This window comes from Thunnus thynnus, chromosome 10 (genome assembly GCF_963924715.1).
Source record: "Thunnus thynnus chromosome 10, fThuThy2.1, whole genome shotgun sequence".
NCBI classification, from domain to species: Eukaryota; Metazoa; Chordata; class Actinopteri; order Scombriformes; family Scombridae; genus Thunnus; species Thunnus thynnus.
The window spans coordinates 27,877,548-27,902,523 of NC_089526.1; the positions used below are offsets into that span (position 1 = coordinate 27,877,548).

A 24,976-nucleotide genomic window follows, 5' to 3' on the forward strand; every position below is an offset into this window, starting at 1 on the left:
ATGCTGGCTCACTGGCATCAATTACTGGGACACCTCAGTTATGTTATTAGTCACACCTGTGCCTTTCCTACTTTCCCCAAGTTAAAACGTCTCATGAGAAACAGTCTATGTACAACTACAACCTGCAGGACGTCTAATCAGGCAGAAAGGGAGAACACCTGTGCAGGTGTGTGGTTTGGACTAGTATCTTATTTTACAGTTGTTGGCTCTTAAGTAGTCTTTCAGTTGTTACCAATAAGAAGCCTACATCACTCTCATTGATTAAGTTTGTTAGGGAGGCTGGAGTACTCACAATATACACAAAGTCCCATTACATCTATTGCAGGCATCAGTTCCTGACATACTTTGATGCAATCAAATAAGGACAGGGTGGATTAAAATGTGCATTTAGAAAATTATCTGAATTCGGTTTTCAGTCGTCAATAGTTTACTCTTGAACTGTGGTGATATTTCACAGACAAAATCCAGCCAGGTCCAGTGCATCAAAGCTTGGTAACGAGGCTACATCTGAGGGCGAGGGGAGGGGGAGATGAAACAGGTTCAAATCTCACTCCCTCCGTGTACTACAGTGCATAGAAAGGATTGAATGGGTTTGTAGCTTAGGAGGAGAAAAAAAAGCATTTACCTTTCCCATCCAGGCGACAGAGCCTTCACACAGACGGACGGGAGCTCGATGTATCGTAAAAGAAAAAAGATCTGCCGACGCGTCCATCTTTATTGTCTCCACTGACTCCTGGTAATAAAACGTGCAAATGAGAGCATGCAAAACGCCACATCTATCGTGCATCTCCTCACTGGACAAGTCAAACGTGCAGAAATCACGAATTGTAAGTCGACAAAACGAGCACATCCACGGTGTGTGGCGGAAGGGGGTGATTTTGTAAAGATGTGAGAATGCATTAGAATGCAAGAAATGGTGTGATGGCGAGAGGGACTGTTGGGAGAGACAGATCTGCATATGGAAATTAGGGTTAGCGTGGATAAAATTCTACATAAAACGCTGCATTAGTTTGTATTAATTTGGGCGGGACACCTGCAGCGAGACTGAAGGGCACAAAAACTTGACACCAGTCTGTGGAAAAGTCATGGAGCTGGTTGTCTACCAATTAAGTGCATGCTAAATGTGTTTATGCTAATACTGAAGACATTTTTAACATGTTGAGCAGTGTTTGTTGAGTGTATTGCTACATACAGGCCATATCTTTGTGGTGTAAATTAAACGTTTAAATTTAAACTTTGCTTAGGCTATGTCAACAATATAGCCTACACAGTTTTTAACTTATTAAAAGACTCTTGAGTCTCATGAGGGTGAAAATAGTGGTTAACACTGTAAGTATGTACAGAGGGCATTTAACTTGCTTGTTTCGTAAACGTCTCCCGAATTAAAGACGCTGAAACGAGCAACAGTAGTGGACAAACACGAACAAGGAGCATACTCTACCTGCGGAGGAATAATGTGACGAAGAAACCGAGGTGAAGGGAGACCTCTTGTTTTGTGCAGCTAGAGACCAGAGAGCCACGCCCACTGAGAAACTTCGGTCCAATCATCGAGCGCGGGGCGTGTTGGCGCATGCGTGGTATTAACGCGCGGGAGAGACTGAAAACCCAAACAACGGCGTGATGACAGCTGTGTAATCTTACTTTGCTTTAAATTTACGGAATATTACACCGCATAAGAAGCATAAACACAAGGTTTGTCAATGTTTTAATTACATTTGTCCTCCTGGCCGCTCTATTGTCTTTGGTTTGCATGTTAGAAATCCTGCAGTCTTATTTTTCTACCGCTAACTGTTCATTCAACACAAGCAGGTACAGCTCAACGCCACCAGAAAGTTAACAGATTGTTAACGCTAACATACTTATGATTTCGCCTTATGTACTGGCACACACACACACACATTGTAGAGAATTAATCATCCTTTTAAAACTGCTGCGGGTAATATTTACACACTCGTGTCCCATTAGCTGTTTGGTTAGCTGCTGGCTTGCTTGTTATGTTACCTATGTGGACATTTAGGCCTACTAACTGTTGTTTAGAAGCAAGGCAACAACAACTGTAAGATTTTTAAGTTTTATTTCATACAAGTGAATTATCACTTACCTCAGACAGCTGTCTGCTGAATGATAGCAGCTTCTGTTTGATTTAACACTTAAGGTTACTCTTCTGTCCTGCAACGATACTTTGTGCATTTGTTATTGTAATGTTTTGCCTTGTGTAGCAATACTTACAGTATAGTATAACGTTGTACTCTATATATATATTTAATATATTGCTTTGATCTTATGGTATGCTCATATTCAATCTGCTTTTACATAGTAACGTCTCTGTACAAAATAGGAATGCTTGTTACTTATGCCCGGGCCTTCTGCAACATGTTATCTCTGTTTTAGTAACAGGCTAATGTCTCATCACTGTGTTTTGTCATTAAAGGTGATAGCGATTATGACTGACAGCATGGCAGACGACTTCAGCCAATCCCTCACCCCACCAGTTTCCCCCTTCGCAGCAGACAGCCTGTGTGAGCTCACCCCAGCCCAACCACCATACTTCTGCTGCTCTGAAACAAAGGAGGACCCAGCTGGAGCATTATCAGCTGAGTCATACACTGCTAGAGGCTCCCTGAAACGGTACAGTCACGATCTGTCAGTTAAGCCTAATCATAAAAACATATATTCTCCCTTAGAGGTCAACAGTTTTCATAGAGCCTTTTTCTGTGCAAAAAGAAATGGTCCCAATGAAAACTGTTGACAGAGACATCCATAGATTATCCCGAGTATCTGGGACATTGTTCCCATTGTCAGTTTCTGATGCTTTGAGAACAATAAATGAGGTTTCAGTCACCTTCATTGTGATGAGATGGCAGCACAAGTGTCAGCAGCGAGAAAAAATCGTAGTTAATAAAGTCTTACTGATGTGAATGTATCCACTCTTTAGGTTGCTGTTGCGTCTTGATCCGGCCCCTGCAGAGTATGAGACAGACACCGTGGAGCTCTTTGGCTTCCCGTGGGTGACAGAGACGGCACTGGTGGAATCTACAAAGCTTCTCTTTGGCCTGTTCAGGTAAGCCAAGATGTAAATCTCAGTTAAGTTTGCTTTTACAGTAAGTGCATTTCTAAAGTTAGTTTAAGTTCCTTTTCCTTGGTTGCAGAAGTTTAGTAATTGTACAGTTCTTGACAGAGCTTTTTTTCTGTGTAGGCCTAATTTGTGTTTAAAAAACTGTCCACCATGACTCATACACATGCACGGTCTTATTTGCTTGTTGTTATATTTCAGACAAAAGGTTTACAGGCTGGAGACCTTGGTGCAGTCCAGTTCACATGACTTTGGTAAGCTTGATTATACAGTCCAGCTAATTATTAGGCTTTTAGTTTTTAATGTCAGTATTTTGCCCACACAGTGAGCCATTATTTGCATACATAAACAGCGCCTTATGTGTTAGTCCGAGACTTTCATTTATATGGAGATTCATGTACAAATATTCACCGTTGTGATAGTGTAGTGTTAACAGGGCATTGTGCTTTTAAATGATCATGTTTAGAGAGTGAATTTTAGCTCACATTTTCATCTACAAAGGGGGGGAAAAAATCAAAAGAAAGGTTCAGTATGCTTATTTAGATGTCTCAAAATCAGCCAGCTCCAAATTATGAACCTTTTAATCACCTTGGCTTAAGTGTGGGTTGAACCCCACACCTTTTAGTTAAGGAGCAGTTGGTCTAACTAAGCTATAATGTCAGGCAGGGAAATTAGTTTTCACAAGGCAACAGTCTCCTGAAGAGATGTCTAACTTGCTAAAGACAATACACATACAGCATGTAAGTTAACGATTAGCAGAAAGGGTAGAGGCAGGATAGAGTAGGAGTTAAGCCCACCGCTTGAGGACTGGTAGGTCAGGGTTGGAGCACCTCTTCGGTTAATCAGATTCTGTCAGAAATTTAAGAAATTCTGAGAAGCGGCTTCAAATAATGCATCTCCATCTGGCTCAGCCGTGCCCTCTGTGGCAACAGCAGACTGCATCACGTGTGGCGGCCCCAGCGGGTCCGGCCTGGAACATTTGTCAGTAGTGTGTGTAGTGTTTTTTTTTTCCAATACACTGAAGTACATGTCTAGCTTAACTGGATAACATTCTACCCATTTGCTTTTTAAAAAACTATAGAGGATTTTAAAATGTTGAGCCTAATCAGCATCACCTAATAACACTGGACATTTTAAAGTTTGAATGGGGTATGTGTGACTGAAAAGGTCCCAGTGAACAAGGACAAATAATAAAATATGAACATAGGTGTAATAGTATGCTTTGCTGAAGTGAGCATACAAATTATTCAGATGTGGCTAACTTCCAACAAATGAGTTGTCCACGAAAATATTTTACTTTAGTGTTGGACTCATGTCTAATGAATGATACTGTGTGCTTGTTTTACATAAGAATTACAAATACTACCCACAACAACTCTGTTGTGTTTTAGGTCAAGCAGGCAACCTCCACTATGAAGCAGAGGAGCTCAGACAACAGTGTGTTTCCTTTCTTCAGTATGTGAAAGTCTTCCTGCACAGGTAATTCTGTATTTTAACGCTCTCCCATTCAGTCACTTAGCAGCCTTCTACCTCTAATTAGTTGAACATTGTTAATAGTGAAGTCTGAACAAAGTAACTGATGCGTTATTTGATGATCTATAAGGAATCTCACAATTTAACACCCACCTTAAACAAAATGTGGCACTTTCCTTTTTTTTTGTTTGTTTGTTGAGACATGCTTGTCCTTATGTATCTGTCCAGATACTTCAACGCTTCCAGCACTCTGGATGCAGGTCTATCACACCCCTATGAGGAGTTGGAGGGTAAGCTCCCCTCTGCTCTTCTGGAGGAGCTGTTTGGTATCACTCTCCTCATAGGACGACTCAAAGACCTGCCTGCCAACATTCAGAGTGCCTTCGCTATACAGAACCAGGGAAAGGTACTGCTACACATTAGTTAGCCTGCGCAGTTCTGACTGGTTGAAGGACAAAATATTGTCAATTGTAGATCATGCAGAATTTGCTGCTACAACACAAAGTAATAGAATGATTCATACGAATAGACTTTTTTCAACTACAAGCATCTTCCCACACAGAACTGATTAGTAGGAGTTTAAAAGACATTTTGATTGATCTTCTACTTTGGCACTGAACTGCTATTTGTATTTCTCCCATAGATTTTTCCTCCCTCTTGGCATTTGTTGCACCTTCATCTTGACATTCACTGGTCTGTCTTGGAGATCCTTCACCTGCTTGGCCACAAGATGCAAGGTATGTGTTTGCTTTTTGCAACAGAATGCCCAGATAGGAAATGAAAGCGAAAGCTATTTAAATGTGAGATGTGGCTTGTATTATGTTAAAGTTTCGAGTTCTTGTTGTACTGCAATTCACTTTTAAGTTTAATAACATGCACTTTGGAGCACTTTAAAACTCATTATGGGACTAAAACTGTGTAATAAAATGAAAATGTGGAATTGTTGCATAAATACAGTAACAGAATTATCTCTTCAAGGCAGTTTAAAATGAGGCAGTTTGAATGATTGTGCATTGACTGGTATGTGACAGCTAGCACAAAGGGCTAAATATTCTGACTTTCAGCTCACGGTGAGTCATTTTCATGGACATAAGCTTTTTGTAATTTTACCTGTTCTTCTGCCCAGGCCAGGTGGTATACGCCCACCAGTTTGTGAACCTAACGGGAGAGAACCTGACTGATATCAGTCTGTTTGAAGAGCACCTGTGCAGTCTGCTGTGTGACCTAACTGGTCTAGCCATAGGCAAATACAGCAAGGTGGGCGGCTGGCTATAACTCACTACATCTTGCTGTTGAGATGCACCAGTACTATTTCTATGTTAATTGGGTTGTGGAAACGTGTCTAAAACAGCTTATATGTTGCATGCTCAGTAATATAGTATTACAAAATCTAATCAAATAATAATCTTGTATAAAGTATAATCTTCATGTTAGCTTACAGTGTTAAATGGACCCTGTTCATTTGTAGGTGAGGCCTACAGAGGCTCTCAGCAGCCATCATTACCTTTGCTCCTGCACCAAAGAGCTGTGGGTCCTAGTCATGCACCTTCTGGAGAACAGGAATAAAATGTTGCAAACAGAGGTAACGCAAATACACACATGTGCACAGTCACACAAAAGATATGACTCTCTCTCCTGACTAAATTAACCAAGGTATGTTTCCCCCTCTCCTTCTAGTCTTTCTGGAGCTACATGAACTTGTTGTTGAGGTCTCTGGTTTCAGGGAAGCCTGCAGCAGAGAAGTTCAGTGGCATCCCCAAACACTGCAAGGACCCTCTGGGATTCACATGGTGGCTGGTCACTCATTTAGCAATGTTAGGCCAGTACGGTCGTAATGGCACAATCCAGAATGAGGTAAGACACTGAGAATCACAATATTGACACATTAAGATGTTACACTGCAAAATAACCTGGTTATACATATTAAAGTGTTTTCACAGGGTTCCCACTGTTTTTTAATGTTTTTACTAATAAGCATTTAAGTATGAATGCAGGCAACACAATGACTTTTTACCCATTTTGTCCCCATTCATTTTTTTATTTAGAGTATATTTATAGGGTTTGTTTGTTGTTGTTTGTAAATGCATCATCCGATTTTATCTGCACCCACAGAAACATTTGGAAGACAACTGGACTTTTGTGGAGGAGTTGCTCAAGTTAACTTGTAACCCCAAGGTCTGTTTCTGGTTACAAATCCATTTTTAACCATTCAAACATATCAAAAGAGTGTTGTTTTCCTTTTTAAAAAAAAAATATTTATATTAAATGAAACTGTACATATGTGTATTTCTGCAATAACAGGGAGGTCTAGCAGAGGAGCAGGTCAGGATGCATGTGCACTGCTGTCTCAGTCTGTGTCTGCTGTGGGAGCCCAGCACCAGCGCTGTCTCCACCCTCTGGGACTACTACAGCAAGAATCTGGTGAGGTTAAATGCAATACAGATGAGAGAAGTTGCTCAAATTTGATATGTTGCCTCATTTTAAGCATATCTGCTACAGTCAGAGCACATTTACCTCACTTTTGTAATATAATTTAAACCACCACTTCTTGAGGTGATGTATTCTTTAATTTCTTTGAATGTTGGATGTTTCACTTTTGTTTTGTTGCTGTCATTCTAATAGCTGTACTTAATGCAGTCTTAGATTCTTATTATCAGTTGCGTTATATTTATTGCATTTTTATTTACACACTTCTAATTCTTTGTCATGTAATTAAATGTGTTATAATTGGTCATGCAGCAACAAAGGCAAATCTTTCAACACATTTTCCTATAAGCTATCACCAAGGCCTCTTCATTGACATTATGTTCTGTCCCTCCACCCCAGAGCGCCTCATTCACTGTGCCCTGGCTCGGGGTGTCTGGTCTGGGCACTCTGTGCAAGACGCCCCTGGCTCTGTTGGAGCAGGCCCGCAGCTGCTGCTCCCCCTCTCCCCTCTACTCTCCCGGACACACCCAGCTCTACCGCTCAGCCAACTCCTTCCACATCTTCCTGCGAGTGCTGGCCCTGTGCCTCGCCCAGGACAGGGCTGGTGGAGTCCCACAGAGACAGATCAAAGGAAGGTAAGGATGGAGAGAAGTCTGGCAGGCTTTGTAGTTCTCGCCTCTTCACATTCGCTTCCATCATGAAAAGTAGATCTCACAACCAGGCAGTTGACACCGTATACATTATGTACTGTAGGCATTAAGAAGCAAAACATGGAGTGGTGGATATGAGAAATAATTACTAATCAGGCTTGTAAGACTCCTTTTTCCCCTTGATCTTCTAATGTGTGATGTGTCTAGTTGGCTGTTTGGATTTGTGTCTGTGTAGGTGCATACTTGCATGAATACACAAACAACATGTGTGTTTGCACACTATCATGCATTTCAGTCTTGTTTGTGTGCGTGCCAGGTGCACCACAGTCTCCCAGTGCATCTTTGATATTTACTCAGACCCCCCAGCGGAGCAGGTGTCTCAGGAGTCAACCACCTGCTCTTCAGCACAGACCAGAGCCAAGGAGCCTCCTACTGATGCACACACTCTGCACCTGCTCCCTAGAGCAGTGACATGGTTTCAGAGTGTGTGAGGCCGCTGGATGGAGGGAGTGTGTGTCTTTGTAAAGGAAAGAAGAGAGAAAAGATCACAGGCTGATGTGCACGTCAGAACCGAGCGCTGGACCATCCTATATCCCAGGCCGGCTGGGCGCCAGCGAGAGACAGCCGTAGATAAATCCGCCTAATGACTTCCCTCTGTCTGGAATGTGCTCAGTAGCACTGCAGACATGGGGGCTAATTAGCTAACGAGCGTGGCGGTTAATTCGCCTTAACGAAGCTGTGTTGGTTTCCAACACGGATAGAGAGGGGAGCTTGGGTGGTGGGGAGCAGGGGGGGGGGATGTGGATGGTAGGCAGTCTGGCAACAGCCAGGCTGGGCTGGGACAGGTCCAGATCCCTCCCCCTCTCTTCCACCTCCCCTCCACCAAAACTATCACCACTACCTCCTCCCCCTCAGGAGGCGCGAGGCGTGCCGACTGTATCGCTACAACGTTTCGGCAGCGTTCCCACTCCTGGCCGGGCTCTGCGGGACACCCGCGACGACCGCATTAATGGGATCGACTGCAAGCATGTTGATCTCCAACGCCAGGAGTTAGGAGCATCTGCTCGCCTCCGGAAAAAAAAGCTGTCCGGAATAAACAAACAGACAGACAGGTTGGGGGAACATAGAAAATCCCAACTGCTGCCTCCCAGTGCGCTGCTTATATCCCTGTTACATATTACCCATTCATCTATTTAAATCTCCCTCCCCTCACACTTCCACTACATGCTTGGCCACCTTCTCCTTTTATAGTCCTCTGTGGGTGTAACTAAGCTGATTTCAGTGTTAACCTGGTCTGTCTCAGTTCCTTACTCGTTTTTCTACACTCCTTTTTATCACTCATACTTCTTACTCTGAGTTTGTCTTGGTATGCTCGCTGTTTGTGTTTTGACCCAAACAGCAGCTCCACTCACCTGTGTGGGCTGCATCTGTGTTTGGGGGTGGGTTGGGAGGAAAAGAGGGGGGCTCTTGCCTTCTGTGTTTTCCTGCCAGGCGAGCAAACAGCAAGCTGGATGTGAGGCTGTGCGTGTGTGTGTGTGTGTATATGTGTGTGTAGTTTTATTGATCTCTCTCTGGTGTTGCAGTAAATTGGTTTGGCTGTAGAGAGAGGGACCAAGCGCCTACTGCTGTGTGTCTGAGTGTCTCTGACATTTAACATGATCTTTAAAGGCATTTCTCCACAGTGCCCGCACGATCTAACAGCGTGCTGGGTGGTTCTCCATTCTTACTCCCTCTCTCGCTTTTTCTGTCTTTCTCTCACCCACATACACTTACACACACACACACAAAAACAGATACACATAGGCCGGGCAGCCAAGCCTCTCCCCTGGAGCTGAGAGGGTGATGGAGGCAGGTGGTGGGGTACATGATGGGGGTGGAAAGTTCAGTTAGTCAGCATTTAAAGTCAGGTATTTCAGAAGAACAAATCACCTCCCAAGAGCTGGTCAGTGGGAATAAAGAAAAATGTAAATTGGCTTTAAAAAATGCAGTTTAAACGTTTCATTGCCTCAAATTAAGTGATAACGGCAAAGAGCAGATGCTGTAATCTTGCTCTGTTTCTCTTTCTGTAAACCTTTTTTTAAATTGTCCATCTCTTGTGCCACATTTTAAAAACATTGTCCTTTCGTCTCTCTTTTGTTCTCTATGTTTTCAGGATTTACTCAAAGTTCTCCTCAAAGAAGATGCAGGAGCTGTCGGAGGCAGGCCTCATGAACTTCCTACTGCTGTTTCTGGTGGTGGCCAGGCAGGTAGAGCTGGAAGATGTGGCCAGCAGAGCCTGTGAGCTGCTTGGTTTCTTGCCCTCTAACTGCCCCCCTGGACACCGCACCCTGGTCTGGAGGGGGCAACTGTCACTGCTGTTGTTATTCCAGGTATGTTAGTTAATTAGAAAAAATCATCACAAAACACATATTCTAGTTGCTGAATTTAATTTGGCTTTTTTGATGTAAAAATTCCACGTTTTGACATCATGTGATCATTATTGCAGGAGAGGGGTCTGGATGTTGGCGCCCAGGCCAGCTGGCTTGCCTCCTCCTTTAATGAGACAGCCAAGGAGTTCTACAATAAGACCACAGAGGTCTCTCGCAGACTTGCCCTGTGGGGGCCCCTTGGTTCATACCTGGAGGGTGTGGCTGAGGTTTTTGAGATGAGCACCAGTCTCAACCTATCAGAGGAAAAGCTGCTCAACGAAGGGTTTGATTGGTTGATGCCTGCTTGCCGCCAATCCGAACTGAATTCCGCCCTGGGCTTTCTGCAGATCGTCCTTGGCCAGCTCAGGTGAGAGAGTTTATATAAATATTCACCAGCTCCCAGGTATCTCTTATTTTTTCTCAGCCTCTCATTCATTTTATTCACTGATAGCTGTTCCCTCTCAGATAGTAGACACTTTTAGACAAATGTTTTCTGGCCAAGGCCAAGTTAAGCTTTTATTAAAATCTGATAAGTGGCTACAGCAGAGGACAGTGATCTCTTCTGCTCTTCCCAACATTGCCAGCCCAGAGTCCACTCAGTCTTCATACTGACAATAGGTGGATTGTCCTGTCAGCAGGCATGAGTGTCTGTAAAGACCCTGTGCTGCATTGAGGCCCCTGTTAGTCTCAGGAGGCCTAGTGGCCCCCAGGTCACCCTCACCAGGTGTTGGTGGAGCCCTGAGTAGAGTTACGGGCCCAAGGGACCCTCCATGGACCCTCCTGTCGTCATGGGGACAGCAGCAGTGCTGTGGGTGTGTTGAGAGACTGTGGTCAGTAGGGCGTCAGGACCGGTTCAACTGTAGGACACGGGTGTTCGTTACATGTACAGCCCCAGCTGAAGGTCAGAGAGCCACAGCTGAAACAGTGTCTGTTTATTTGGAGAGGTAAAGGTGGGAACAGTGGCGACAGAAGATAGAAGTCAGGTGAGACTGGAAGGTTATGGAGTGAGGAATGACGTGTGATCTTTCACTGTGGAAATATCTGAGTTAAGTTTGACAACCCTTTAAACCTTTAACTTCCACTGAACCATAATAATAGTAAGTACAGTAGTAGTGAGTACTTTTTGGATCATTAGTTACACCAATATGTTCAAATTGTTATTTAAAGTCAGTGAACCAAAACCATAAAGTTGAAGGCAATAAACCAAATTCTCTTTGTGTTTGTCAATACAAGTGACCCCTTTCACATTATACATGGTCATTTCATCCATCATTTATATAAAAATATTGATTAGAGCAGCTTTGAATCAGAATGGGTGTGATCAAAAATAAGTGAAGAAGAGTATAAATCTGAGCAGGCAATCAATGCCAGATGTAGTACTTGGCATATTACAATAGACACACATTTCAGTTGATAACAAAAAAGATTTAAAATTCGATACCCAGCCTTACAGACATACAACTACATCATCCCAGTTTCACTGCATTACTCAACATGCATGTATTTCTTAAATTGTTTTTTTTGCCCCTAGAAATAATTTATGTTATGTGGAGTTTTACTAAGCACCTAAAGTATCACCGGTACTGCTTCTGTATACTTGCGCTACTTATAAAAGGTTAATAAATGAGCTGAAACACTAGAATAAGGACATTGTAAAGTGAAGTGTTACCGAGCCCTCTCACTGATCACGTAGGTGTATGATTGCTTTAATTCTCCAGTGTATACATTCCACCCTCTCCACCCTGCACACACACACACAAACCTACACACCTGCCCACACACCAAAAGTGAAACACTAACCTAAGTGTACTCTCTTATTTCAACGCCTGGCTCCCATAACACGGTATCTCGTTAGCTTAGCTAATTCCCAAACTTCCCATCTCAGATCTCGGGGTTGGAGGGCACACATTTGCACATTAATGGCCAAGGAGCGAGAGAAGAAGAGAACTCCCAGAGGCCCTCTGTGTTATGGCCCAGACCACACTGACCCATTTAACCAAATAAAAAAAATACCATGCTCTCTCTTTCCAGTCCGTCCCGCCAAATTAAACATAATTCTTCGGCCTGGCAATTCTCGGTATCTCTTTGTGATTAATGCCTTTTCTGTGACACAATTAATGGGTAATTATGTAGCCTGGCAAATTTAGCCTGTGCATCATTATGTCTATTAAGAGCTGTGTGGAATCTGCACACATTAAGAGAATTATTCTGCCAATGGCTGAGGCAGTGGAGGGTCCGAACATTCACCCTTGATAGCCATCGCCATGGCGCTGAGGCAAGAAGCCAATCCCAGGCATAATTCCTCAGTTTTATTCCTTCCCATGACCCTCTGCTGTGGGAGGGTGGGGGTGTCTCTGGTTGATGAGGTGAGCTGGCATTGGCACACCCTGTTGGATCTGTTTTCGGCACAAACAATTAATCCCCATCTCCTTGGCTTGATAAAATACAAGCTTCCCTGTGAAGCATTTTCCTTTGTGATCATTAAGACCTTTTACCGGATATTGAGCTTTTCTTTTCATAGTCAAGGACAACTACTGTTAGGTTACTTATGAGAAACTTAGATTAGAAGGTAGGAATCAGTTACACCCATACATTTTTTTGCCATCAAATTTTTATTGCTTTTACCACATCCTTGAAACATACCCACTGTATAGGTGCAGCAAGACAAGATAGTATAACCACATACATTTATCAACATGTATGTATGTCCCCCACACCAAAGAGTGAGCCCCCAGGTTTTACAACCTCATTCCTGCCCTGGCAACGTTCCCTAACCACCTTACCCCACCCTCACTGTCACCCCTCACCCTATAACCTCAAATAAAATAAAACATGACTACAAGATTAAGGAGAAAGATATATTATGCCCAATTTACACCTAATGGAGGAAAAAAAATACATTTTTTTTTAATTTCACCTTAATTACAGAAGTCCACACATATACACTATACTGCAGTATATGGTCTCCTGTATTCTTCTGATTGATATTTTTATACAAAGTACTGTATATGAACAAAAAATATATAGCCATTGAATATGGTGAAGAGAATGTGGGGGTTTCTATCCCACAGCACAGAGGTCACCAGCAAATAAGATACATTTTTGTTGGACTGATAATGACAAGGAAGAATCATCATTCAATAGTAATAATATTGGGCAACAAGGTATTTCTATGTTAAATAAATGAGATAGAGCGGAAGATACTTGTCTCCAAAAGAGTGCCACGCCAAGACAATCCCAGTCCATATGTAAGGAAGTACCAATGTGGTTGCACAAAAATCACAAACTGTGAGTGAAAGTAAGTTCCATAAGAAAGCATTTTCTGGGAATTAAATAAATTCTACACATGAGTTTGAAATGTAACAGTTTATGATCAGGATTTTGGATATTTGAAGTATAGTTCAGGTTGATCCAAATGGTTTGCAAGTCAGTATCTCAGTTGGCATAACCAAGATCATTACTCCGTCTACAAGTTGATTTTTAATTTTAAAAAAAGTATAGTTTAGAAACCAGCCCTCCTGTGCTGCCTTTAACATCAAGCATGTCAGGGAGAAGTTCAGAGGGATGTGGTGAACCACATGGTTCTCCGTAAGTTCCAAAAGCTCTTTTCCTGGCAGGTTGTACACCATACACAAATCATTCTTATTCCTTTATCATCCAGTGTATCTTATAACATATAGGTCCTTCCAATGCTCCATTGGATGAAAAAAAAAGATGTGCCACCAGTTACAAGGTTAATGTTTTGGAAAACTGGACTTTTTAAGGGTGCTTGTAGTCATTTTTCTGACAGTATCTCTATATTAATGCAAATGACATCATGGGGCCTAATTTCTTTCTGGCTGATTTGAAAGGTAATGCTGATTGCACAAATCTTATAGACGATGAGGGAGAGGCAGGTGCTCCTCTACACATCTACCAGATAAACCAATGCGCCAGGATTGACCCAAACGGAGACTCAATGTCTCAATGGCAGTCAGGTAGTGTTACACCCAAACATTTTGAAACAGATGGATGGACGATATTAAGGAGAAAGTGATCATAAAGTACTTTCAGTTGATGCCTGGGGGTGTGTTTGATGTATCTCTATCTGTCTGTCATCAAAGGATGCTATATTTTATTTTGTGTCTGTATGTTGCATGCAGCAGGGGGAAGGGTTAAACGGGGTCCCTAATGGTACGTAGGCGTTCAGTGTGTGTGTGTGTGTGTGTGTGTGTGTGTGTGTGTGTGTGTGTGTGTATGTGTGTATGTTTGTGTGTACACATTGTAAGAAGCCGCAGTGAGGAGGATTAAGTGGGGTCTCTGACGATGTCTTGTACAATGAGGGTTGATGGGTGTGAAAGGCCCATTCCGCAGTAGTAACGAGGCTAATGAATTCAGACTCTAATCGATTGTCTCAGCTCTCTCTGGATTAGATGCAACCTTGCTGGAAGGGAAGGCACCGCTGAGGTGTGTGCGTGTATGTGTGTGTATACCATAGTAGCAGACTAGAGTGCGTGGTTGAGGACGGGAAGTAAGGTGGGGGGGGGGGTGTAGCTAGTTCCTCTATCCTTTGCTTTCCCCAGCACACCTCAACCCCCGCATCCCCACACCCCCATCCGGGCGAATGAGGGGGACAGGAGGATCATCTCCAGTCTAAATGAGATTACAGCTCCTTCAGCTGCTTATCTGGGCTAATGCCAGCCACTGTGGGGCTGCTGTAGCGGCTGGGGCCAGGGCCAGGGATGAGCCAGAAGAGCCAAAGTATAGTCTGTGTACAGGGGATCAGCATTAGGCTCCACTCTATGCCTATGATATCCTCCTCTCCTTCCCCACCTCTACCTCCACCCCGCTCTGCTCCACACTGCAGCGCACCGCCGCACCCAGTAATCCCCCAGGAGAGAAGAAGAGAGGGAAAACACATGAAGAAGGAGTGAAAGACAGAAACAGGGGAGCAAAAGGATTTGAAAAAAGTAGAGGGCGGAGTTGGGGGGGGGGTGTTGTACACAAGAGGGAGCACTATGTTTGGAATTTCCATCGGATAGATTTGTTTATCTGCTTTCTGTGTGTATGTGTTCCTGTGTCCTTCCAGACGGGTCCATCAGCGCGGTGTCCAGTCAGCACCCTCCTTGGTCTGGGCGCCTACCACCAGTGTGGTGAAAGAGCGCCACCTAGCGGTAGCAGCAGCACTCTGGGCACACTTCTTCCCCTTCCTCCGCAGCCTACGCCTCTCCCAGACCCCTCCAGCACAGCTGGCAGATGCTGCTGCAGGTCAGCTACGCCCACTGGGAGGAAAAAGAGACACTGAGTGAAGGGAAGAAAGGGCTGCAGGAAGACGGGGTGGGAGAGAGCAGGAAAGAGTTTTGAACAAGAAATCAGTTCAACCGATATGAATTATTGATAAGCAGAAATTTGAAATGATATAGTCATTTTGGATGAAGGGAGAGAATTTGAAAGTGTGATGGCAGGATACAGAAAGACAGAGACTATTGGTTAAACCAGCAAAAAGAACCTCAACATGATCTAAGATATAAAGATTCAGAGAACGTAGGAAAGAACAGCAACACATGCTTTGTACACTGCACATGCATCCACTTCCTACTAATTAAGACACAATAAACTGATTTCACCTCCTCAGGCTTCACCCTGCTGGCCTTTGATCTGCCCAGCTCTGCCCCCCAGGACCTCCAGCCCAACCCAGTCCAGTCCATCCTGCAATGCTTTGGCTGGGACGACATGGTTCAGCCACTTCTGGTGACTCGCTACCTTCCCCATCTGCTCCAAAACAGGTACAGTTAGCCTTAGAGATCTACCCGCTGTGACTTCACCTCAATTACAAAGCATTTTTATCACATCACTCCTGATGGGAAAACATCAGGTCAGTCAGATGAGGATGATGTATTTGATTCTGTACCTGCCAGCTATCAAGCTTCATAAATGGTAAACAGCACTTGACAAAATTATTTTCCTCAGGTCCTGTAGGTATATTGGACAGTCTCTAATCAATAAATTAGGGAGTGAGTATCCTTGGTATTATAAAAATAGGTTTTAATGAAGAAATTGCACCAATGCCTCTAAACAGAATACAAAATGTAGTGCATCTTCAAAATTACACTCAAGGGTACAAAACAACGTGACTGTTTCAACCTCAAAGGTCATCCTCCTGCCAAGTGATATGAAGGTGCTGCACCTGAATATAAAGGCAGAACAAGGACACTCTTCTTATTTATTTATTGTTTGGAAGTACCAGCCTGCCAAGCCTCCATTCACTTCTGTTTGTGCTGCTACCAATATGTAATTTATAAAATGAAGTAATGGTTTTATTAACGTGAAAAATTTAATTAAATTACCACACCTTAGATGGGAATTTTCACCTCCCACCATCCTTTCAGACTCATTAAAAACTGTAAGTCGTCACACGTCAACTCTGAAGGGAAGGAGCACTTTTAAGACAAGCAGTTATCAATGTTTATGCCTTTTTGAAAATAGAAACAAAATTTATAACTTGGTGTAGATATTTTCCTGTCAGAGTAGAAAAATGATGACCACTTCAGCAGGATGAGGCATAAAATGTGAATTTTAACATTGATGTCCTGTGTGCTTACATGGCATATGTCCTCACATCCTTAACCTCTTGCTGTCTACATATTGTGTGACTCTCCACCGTCTGTATTTGTTTATCAGGGACTAACAACTCAAATATTGAATGCTTGATATTTATGCATATTTCCATCAACAGTAAAGTTCAGTAAACCCAATAGTTTTAATAATTACATGTGTTACATTTGTCTTCAATGATAATCTCTGTCTTTTCCAGTGAGCTGGTGTCCTCGCTAAGCAGTGAGTCTGGCGTTGTCGTGTCGGGTTCAGCACAAAGTCTGTCAGTGAGGGCCTGGTTCAGATGTGTTCTACAGCAGCACCTTCACAAGAACCCAGATGGATCTGATAGCAGAACAGGTGATACCACTGAATCCAAATCTTCAAAGTAATATGGTGATGTAATTTCTGGCACATCATGGTATTCAGACAGGTCTATCCCAGACTGTTACAGAAAAGACAGGAAATATCAAGGACTTTTGCAAATGATTCACTTCACAGCTATACTCGTATGTACTGTATATATATTTACAACATTTTACATTACAACAATTTTTCACACATTACATTGTGTATTTATACCTTTTATGGCCATACCTCTCAATCAAACTGGACTCGAGAGTATTTGTGCTTTGATGAAATTTCCAAAAAAAACAAACTTGGAAGGTAATACATTTTTTACATTTTTTTGTTGCACCAGCCACCCCATCTCTGTTCTAAATATTGTTATATTTTCGCAGGCTAAAACCTCAGGCTTGTTACCTTTACCTGTCTGCCTTGTATTAGAGATAAAGGTTACATTATTATTTAAATACCCAGTGTTTGTGCCTGCGTTCCTCCAGGCCGGGCCATGGAGGAACAGTTGTGTGAACTGACTCGGCTGGTGCTGAGGCTGCCTGAGGTGGACAGTCTTCTGCAGAGAGCTGGCCTCCAGCCCACAGCCACCAGGACAGATCCTATGTCAGCCCTGGAGATGTTTGTCAAGGTAACAGATACTTGCAGGTGACACATACACCGTTGCAGTATCAAAAAAGTTTTGTGTGTTTTGACATTTTGAAAGTAATACATTGTCTGCTGTGAGTTCATATAGAATATCTATGATTTACACCTTTATGTCCCTGAGACATACTATTCCCCTTAGTTTGTGCATATAAGACATACCGTACGCTGCATATCTGAGTAAAATTCATCCCTGCACCTTTACATAAGTGTGCACTATGTGATGTATTCTGAGCATATCACTGTCATATCTGATCTCTACTATGGCAGCTTACATTTACATGCAAATGTTCCCATGAATTTCTTTCCTTATCTGCTTTCTCCTGGTGTCAGGCTGTGGGCAGTGTGTACAGTGGACTTCAGGTTTTGTCTGAGCGTTCAGCCATGGTGACCAGAGCTCTGGACTATATCGGTGACATCCTGAAACACATTAAACCCTCTTTGGTCAGCAAGAACCAAGAGGGAATTCAGCTGGCCTATTGGGCTGTTGGTAGGTGCAGATCCCATATACCTCAAACACTTTAAACAGTTCACAAAGCTTCAGGAGTACTTTGTTTCTTTACACTGTTTTTACAGTGTGGTCCAGGTCACAGACTGGAGTCAGGATTCATTACAGTTGTGTATCTCACTGTGCTTGACTCTATTTTACACGGTGTGATCCAGGTTGCATAGTGAAGCACTGGAGCCCCCTGCTGGCCACTTCTAAAGCTCAGCAGCTGCTGTTCCGCATTGTGGACGGGCTGCTGCTTCCCCACAACCTCACACAACAGGACAAAGCTCTCAGGGACAGCCTGCCACTTTATCTACAGGTGAGGTCAAACATATATTGCATGCACACACAAACTCAAATGCATCTTGGACAATCAGGACACACAGCCGGCTTATTATAGTGCACAAGATGTTATTTGTAGAGGAGAAGTGTAACCCTAATCATCAAAACCCTTTAGTTAGTCATCTGTGTCATCATCTGTGAGTCATTTGTTCAAATGTTTCCACTATCAATTCATTCTCCTGCAGGGTTTGTCGGTGGCCTCCAGTGTCTCTCAGTCGCAGGGTGTTTACCTGAAGCAGCAGCTCCGCTCTGTTACCCGCAGATATCTGGACCATTTCCTTCCTGCCTCACCTTCCATGGGCATCATTGCCAACCACCCAGTGCTTCTGGGTGCCTGTGAGGCAAACCCAACCACCCGGGGTGCAACACTGAGAAGAACCATCCTGGAGGTGCTCTGGTAGGTCTCCATGCTTCAAGGCTTCATGTTGAATTCTTGATTCAATTTGAATCTTATCATACAGGACCTAACCACATTGTTATTGATATAATTTCTCACTTTCCAATATGTTTTTATCCATAAATATATTTTAGTTGTTGGGATCAAAGATTCTTAGAAATGCAATCTCTGATTTCACAGCGAGAGCTTCCTGCAGTTCAAAGGTCATGCCCCTCCACCTCGCCTAGCATCAGTCCTCATGTTCCTGTTGGAGCTCCTGAGACGTAACATGGACTCAGACCCCGCCCTCCTCACTGTGCCACTCCCCTCTCTGCTGCGCTGTGTGATGCTGGTCAATGAGCCGCAGGGTAAGATCATGGCTCTGCATACACACACAAAACAATCTGAGGCTTATGCTGTGTAGCTTTTCTACATCGTGGCCATCTTCTGTAATTTAAATCAGTCAGGTCTCATTGAGTGTCCTTCAAGTTTTGGTATAGGGCATCCTTTAGCTGACTTGGTGTTGGGGCTCAGGATTTTTCTGTATACACTCACTCACTGGGCAGTGGTCCTTGAGAAAGAACTTTGAGTTATCTATAAAAGCACAGATCTCTGGGTAGCATGAATGGGTGTCTCAACAGACCACCCTCCCTACTCGTGTGTAGCAGGGAAGAGGTGGACGTTAGAGTGAAGCATGGCTTGGTGTCAGCCTGTTTTATAGACTGAGTGTCTCTACCCTCCCAATCCTGGCTGGATAAGAGCTTCTGATAATGCCATGCAGGAAATGTTCCCGATGTGAGAATCTCACTAATGTTACTCAGAGAACCAAATTTATGTAAATAACCCACAGTTTTGTGGTGATTATTTTGTCTTCGTAAGATCATGCACTCATGTATGTTTATGTGTATAGTTGACAAAAAATAATGACGTATCACTGCAATGCTTGCGGCTTTCATCAGTCCTCACTTTGGGGTAAATTATGCAGGAAAAAAACACATTTTGACAATTCTGATTTTGTTTACAGTAATCACTGACGCCCTGTCTCATGATATTTTGTGCAGTGAGGAAGACGAGCACAGATGCCATACAGCTTGTGGTTGAGCGATGTGCTGCTGCATCGACAGAGGGACCGGTCGACCAGATGATCACTGTCTTACAGTAATTGACAATAATATCTAGCAATAAATATCTGCACCTGTATTAGAGCTGTGTGGAGTTGTAGTCAGGATGCACAGAGCCTGATATAGGCACTATGGCGACAGAGTCGTAACTAATTAAAACCTTTTTTTATCTTTCAAGGTTTTTATTGTTTGTGTAATCTCGATGCTCCTAGGTCATTTGTGGAGGAGAATGAGGGCGTCTACGACAGGCAGGTATTCAGTGTCCTGGAGACAGTGGCTGTTTTAGATCCCTCTGTGGTTCAAGCTCTCATTCCCAACCTGTCTCTCAGTCTGAGAAACACTGAATACAAGAGAGGACTGGGCAAGAACACTGCCTTAAGGTGAGCCAGCACATGAATCACACTGGAAGCCATGAAGACAGTACTCATTGTCTTAAACTATTTTTAAGTTGTCTAGACATTAAGCAGGTGTTATATACTGAACCAGAAATGTTCTGTGGCTGTATGCTGTTTTTGTGACTGTGGAAACTAATGTGACTGCTTCATCTCTCTGTTTAACAGGGGTGCATACAAGAAGTTGCTTTGCCTCCTTGGGGAGAGTGGGCAGGCAGAAATAACCAGTCTGGAAGCAGACTAAAAACTTTTTCCAAAAAAAAAAAAGGACCTGACGCCAGTTCTAAGAACCTCTAGTTAGTCATACCAACCTTCTCTTTTTGCCAAATTTCCTGATTTGGTCATTGTGGTGCTGCTTTCAAGGTTATCTTACAAAATTTGAGGGTTTAATGCATTTCATTAACATTGATAATGTTAAAACATAAACTACTAGTGTTGTATGCTGAACTTTGAATGTTCTTAATGCATAAACCCAATCATGGACTGTAAGACGACTCATATCACCAGATTGTATATACTGTCTATATTGTAAAGAAGGTGCACATGCATTGTTAATGAAATAAAATGTGAAATTAAATAAATATAAATGTCCTCATGCCAGTTTCTCCACATTTTCATTTCAGTTCTATAGTGAAGAATGTGAGCATTGAAGTGAGCACAGACTATCTGTGCTTATACCATCAGGTGCTGGATCTGTCTCTACTCGGTTGGCACTCTGAATTACAGATTTCATGACAGTCGTGGGCGAGCCCAAAGAGTTCAGTAGCGCAAAAAAAAAAAAGTGAGTAAAGGAGAAAGTACTGTTTGTTCCAATTCTCCTTCACCTTTCCAAGCCGCAGCAATCTCTTGCAATCTGGCTTCAGGTTGCACCTAATCACATGAAGTCTCACTCCTGTCTCCCACAATCACCAAGTCCCATTTTCTGTCATTGCTAGTCATTTTCCAGCCTCATCAAACTGCAATGCATCCCTTCACACGAGCTTTCTGCTGCACTGCATTCCTTTTCTCCAACAGTATGGGGTTGTTGGAGAATTTATGCAGAAGGAAAGAAGTAGAGGTAATGCCTTGAGTTAGTGTTCAATTATCTATTGTATCACTCTTTTTGACAGAGATATTAATAGTATTCATAAAACACATTCCATTGCAATTTACTTATGTAGCATCTTTTATTTGGAAAACTTCATGTATTGTCTCGACACATTGTTTTGGACGGATGAGGGAAGTGCAGGGATCACGTTTTCTCTTTTTATGTCAAAGTAAAACATTGTTTTTGAATATCAGCATGATACAGTGTTATTAGCGTTTACACACTTTGGAGAATATTCAGCAGATATTCTCTGAATGATAACAATGAGCAGACATTCATTGGAACATAAACAGTCTTAGGTCCTGAGCATTATAAAAATCTCACGCTCACTTACACAGTTCAATAACACACACATACAGTAGTATGTCACTGCTGTTGCAGGAAAGTCAAGTAGTTTACCTTATTTAAGATAAAAGAATTACATGGTCTTTTATGCAAAGATTAGCTTCTTTTGACACCTGTTACCCCTATCTGTAATTTCATCTTCTAGTGTGAGTCAGTGAGAAAGCAGGCTTTGTCCTGGATGTTTTTCAGGTTTGATGGAAATGTTATATGATGGTTTTAGCGAGAAAAGCTCCAACAGCCCTATAATGGGTTACCAAAAGGAAAGATTCTTTAAACCCTTGAGGAAAATTCAGTCTGGCTTCCACTGAGGTGAGAGTAGTGTATGTCTGCTGACAACAAGTCACTTAATTGGTATAAGGATTGGCATTTTCTTTCTGTCTGCTTTGGGAATTCTGATCCCTCTGGAGCCATTTTTCTTAACTTGCTCATCGTGTCTTCACTTCCTGGACAGCAGGACAGGTACCTCAGTCTTTGGGGAAATACAACAGGTTTCCCAGCAGCTTGCAGAATAGCACGGCTCTTGTAGATCAGGAAAGTATTGTTATTACGTTTGGGTCTCAAAGAAATCCCCTGTACACTCGTGTGACGGAGACGGCAGGCTCCAGAATGATTACTATGATTAGCTTCATTTTTGTCGGTCATGTTTGCAAATACTGACGTTCCAAAGATGATGGTCCTCCATCCTCTCTGGTTATATGTTTTCAAGTGTTGTGATGTTTTCTGCATCTGTGATTTAAACAGCACCTATCCTGTGATGAGGTACTTGGAGTGTCTGTAGGTTTGGGCAGGTGAAGTAGGGAGCAGGGAGGAAACAAGTTGCTATCCCATTGGAGGCGAATGGCAATGTTGGACCGTAGAAAACCTCCTCCTTCCCCTCAGTGCTCAGATCCAGCACCTGGAAAGAGGAAATTTGTTGAAGAAAATTGAGAACATTTCTCCTCATAACCTTTAATCAAGTTTATAAAATCACAAAACACTGTACATACGTTCCCAGTTTCCTTCTCAGATATACACGTGAATTAATCAATAAAATTCTAAGTTTGAAGACATTGGTCACACTAGTTGCCCAAGAGAAAAAATTAACTTAAGAAAATTTAACAAAATTGACAAAAAATAACAAAGGGGGTTGGGGTGTTAAATTAAGGCCACTTCAAGTCTATTACAACACCTTGTACTCCAAATCTGGTATTCTAATGAAAGAACTGGCCTTGTAGAAACACCCAGAATTCACCTGTCCATTATGCATACAATTCCTACAATAATCATCCCTACATTTATAAAGTAGAGAAGGAGGAAATACATGAAACAATAATAATATTGACTAAAATGCAATCTTACACAAAGCTTGCAAAAGGTGACAAGATAAACCACACAATAGGGTCAGAGTGGATAAAGTGTTATTATGCTTCTCTATTCTACAATATTCATACAGTATTCAAGTGCAGTAACCATTTTTTCCAATATTAAAAAACAAACCATCCTCAATCTCTAAACCCAGTATTGACTTTATTTCCCTTCCTACTGTAGTTCTATCCAACAAATTGGATTATTGGACAATTCCAAAATATTTGAAAGTGAGCCCTAGCATTGAATTATCACATCAGTAATAACAATGCCCATATTCTGCTCCCCCATTCTGCAAATGTTTTATCTTTGGATTAATGAATTCTCTCCACTAACTGAAACTGGTGGAAGTGGATTGTGTTTTACATAATGTTTAACCATTCTCTGTTAAAGTTAGCTTTAATGTATGTTGAGTGATTCATGGAATATTGTATGCATAAGCACATTCTTGATACCAATTTTGCTTGTTACCTTAAGAAAATGGAGTCGAAATCAGGCAGGGACGGGAAAAGTACATTAGACAAGTCACTTTTTTACAATGTGATTGAATCCATGCTTTGTCACCTTACAGTCATATTTTTGGTGAATAAGACTAAGGAAGAGTCTACAGCCATGCTAGTGGCTCTGTATGTGAATCTGTAAGTAGGCACAGCAGTACTTTGAGCTAAATGCTAAACATCAGCACAGTGACAATGCTAACATGCGACTTTATGTTTACCATGTTCAACTGATATTTGCTAATTAGCAATAACCACAAAGGTTTAGCTGAGTCTGGTGGAAATGTCATTAGTTTTGTAGGTATTCAGTCAAAACCAAAGTACTGAACAAATTAAAATTTTTGACCTGATGATAACACTAGATGAAAAGTCAGGGGATCACTAAAATTATTTCAATTCATCCTGAGGGGCACATATAAATGTCTGTGCTTTTGTGGAAGGAATGCCGAGCAATGGATAACACATCAGAATTTTTCCATAACATGCCAAATTCCATGGCAATCCATCTAATAGTTGTAGATAGATTTCACTAAAAACCACAAATGTCAATGTCATGGTGTCACTACTGGAAAATTCAGGAGATCGCCAAAGTCAGTAGGATGTACAAAATTTCATGACAATCCATCTTACAATTGTTGAAATATTTCACTCTGGACCGAAATGGTGGAGCAACTGACATCTCCACCCCAAGAACCATGCCACGTGTGAAACAAAAAGGTAATTTTGCTAGATCATGTGTGCTTAACTTGAAGGCTGAATTAAAACAAATATTTTCAGCATCGTTAGACACCTGTTAGAGACCTCTTCTTCTGCTTGTTTTAAATTTATAACATTTAATCTTCACCTGTAGGTCGAGGCTGATGGAAAACAATAAAGACTGGTTCTCTTCCCAGAAACTGTCTGGGCCCTGGCCCATTGTTAAACAATGCAAGACCCATGGTGTAATTCAATTCAGTGTCTGTTTTATGGATAGTGTGCTGCTGTTCCACTTCACTGTATGAGCATATTATCAATAGAATTCACATCAATTTATCTGATCACTCTGAGGTGTCACAACTGTCACATCTCTCACCTGAATGCATGCCAGAGGCTCGTTGGTCCAAATGGAGTATCCTCCAACCACATAGATCCTGTCATCGTGCACCGCCACTCCGGACTCATTTTGACCTGAGGAGGACAGAGCCGACACAATGCTTCACTGTGCCAAGCAGAGGGCATTCTGACAATATGACTTCCACATCCCCCGAGAGGCAGTGAGAGAGATAAATGGAGAAAGGTGGGGAGTTAAGGGAGGAGGGGGTGTTTGGAGAGCCAAGATTGAGTTCCTGTTCTCTTTCCTGTGACTTTGTCTTCAACTTTTCCAGACATAATATGAAGAA

The 24,976-nt window shown here is 42.4% G+C and overlaps 2 protein-coding genes across 3 annotated transcripts in view; one reads left to right on the forward strand and one right to left on the reverse strand.

Moving 5' to 3' along the window:
* Positions 1–707: 707 nt before the first annotated feature.
* Positions 708–20,919, forward strand: mms22l (MMS22-like, DNA repair protein). Of its 2 annotated transcripts, none has more exons than XM_067602342.1 (26): positions 708–827; positions 2,432–2,628; positions 2,936–3,061; positions 3,275–3,327; positions 4,465–4,552; positions 4,775–4,952; positions 5,190–5,283; positions 5,673–5,803; positions 6,015–6,128; positions 6,224–6,400; positions 6,659–6,721; positions 6,848–6,967; positions 7,373–7,608; positions 9,776–9,992; positions 10,109–10,398; positions 15,100–15,278; positions 15,646–15,796; positions 16,825–16,964; positions 17,447–17,589; positions 17,937–18,093; positions 18,267–18,412; positions 18,621–18,832; positions 19,013–19,179; positions 19,873–19,969; positions 20,145–20,312; positions 20,493–20,919. In XM_067602342.1, exons 1-26 carry the CDS (start codon positions 753–755, stop codon positions 20,566–20,568), a joined length of 3,795 nt encoding a protein of 1,264 aa, XP_067458443.1. In that variant the 5' UTR covers positions 708–752; the 3' UTR covers positions 20,569–20,919. The 2 variants fall into 2 exon arrangements, with proteins under 2 accessions (XP_067458443.1, XP_067458444.1); XM_067602343.1 differs by lacking the exon at positions 708–827 and adding an exon at positions 1,576–1,692.
* Positions 20,920–21,471: 552 nt separating this feature from the next.
* The window catches only part of klhl32 (kelch-like family member 32), a 32,524-nt gene continuing 29,019 nt past the window's right edge, over positions 21,472–24,976 (reverse strand). Inside the window, exons 10-11 of the mRNA XM_067602345.1 lie at positions 24,670–24,764; positions 21,472–22,651 (exon numbers count right to left, since the gene is read on the reverse strand). Of these exons, the coding sequence (XP_067458446.1) occupies positions 22,490–22,651; positions 24,670–24,764 (257 nt within the window). The 3' untranslated portion in view covers positions 21,472–22,489. The remainder of the gene's footprint in view (positions 22,652–24,669; positions 24,765–24,976) is intronic.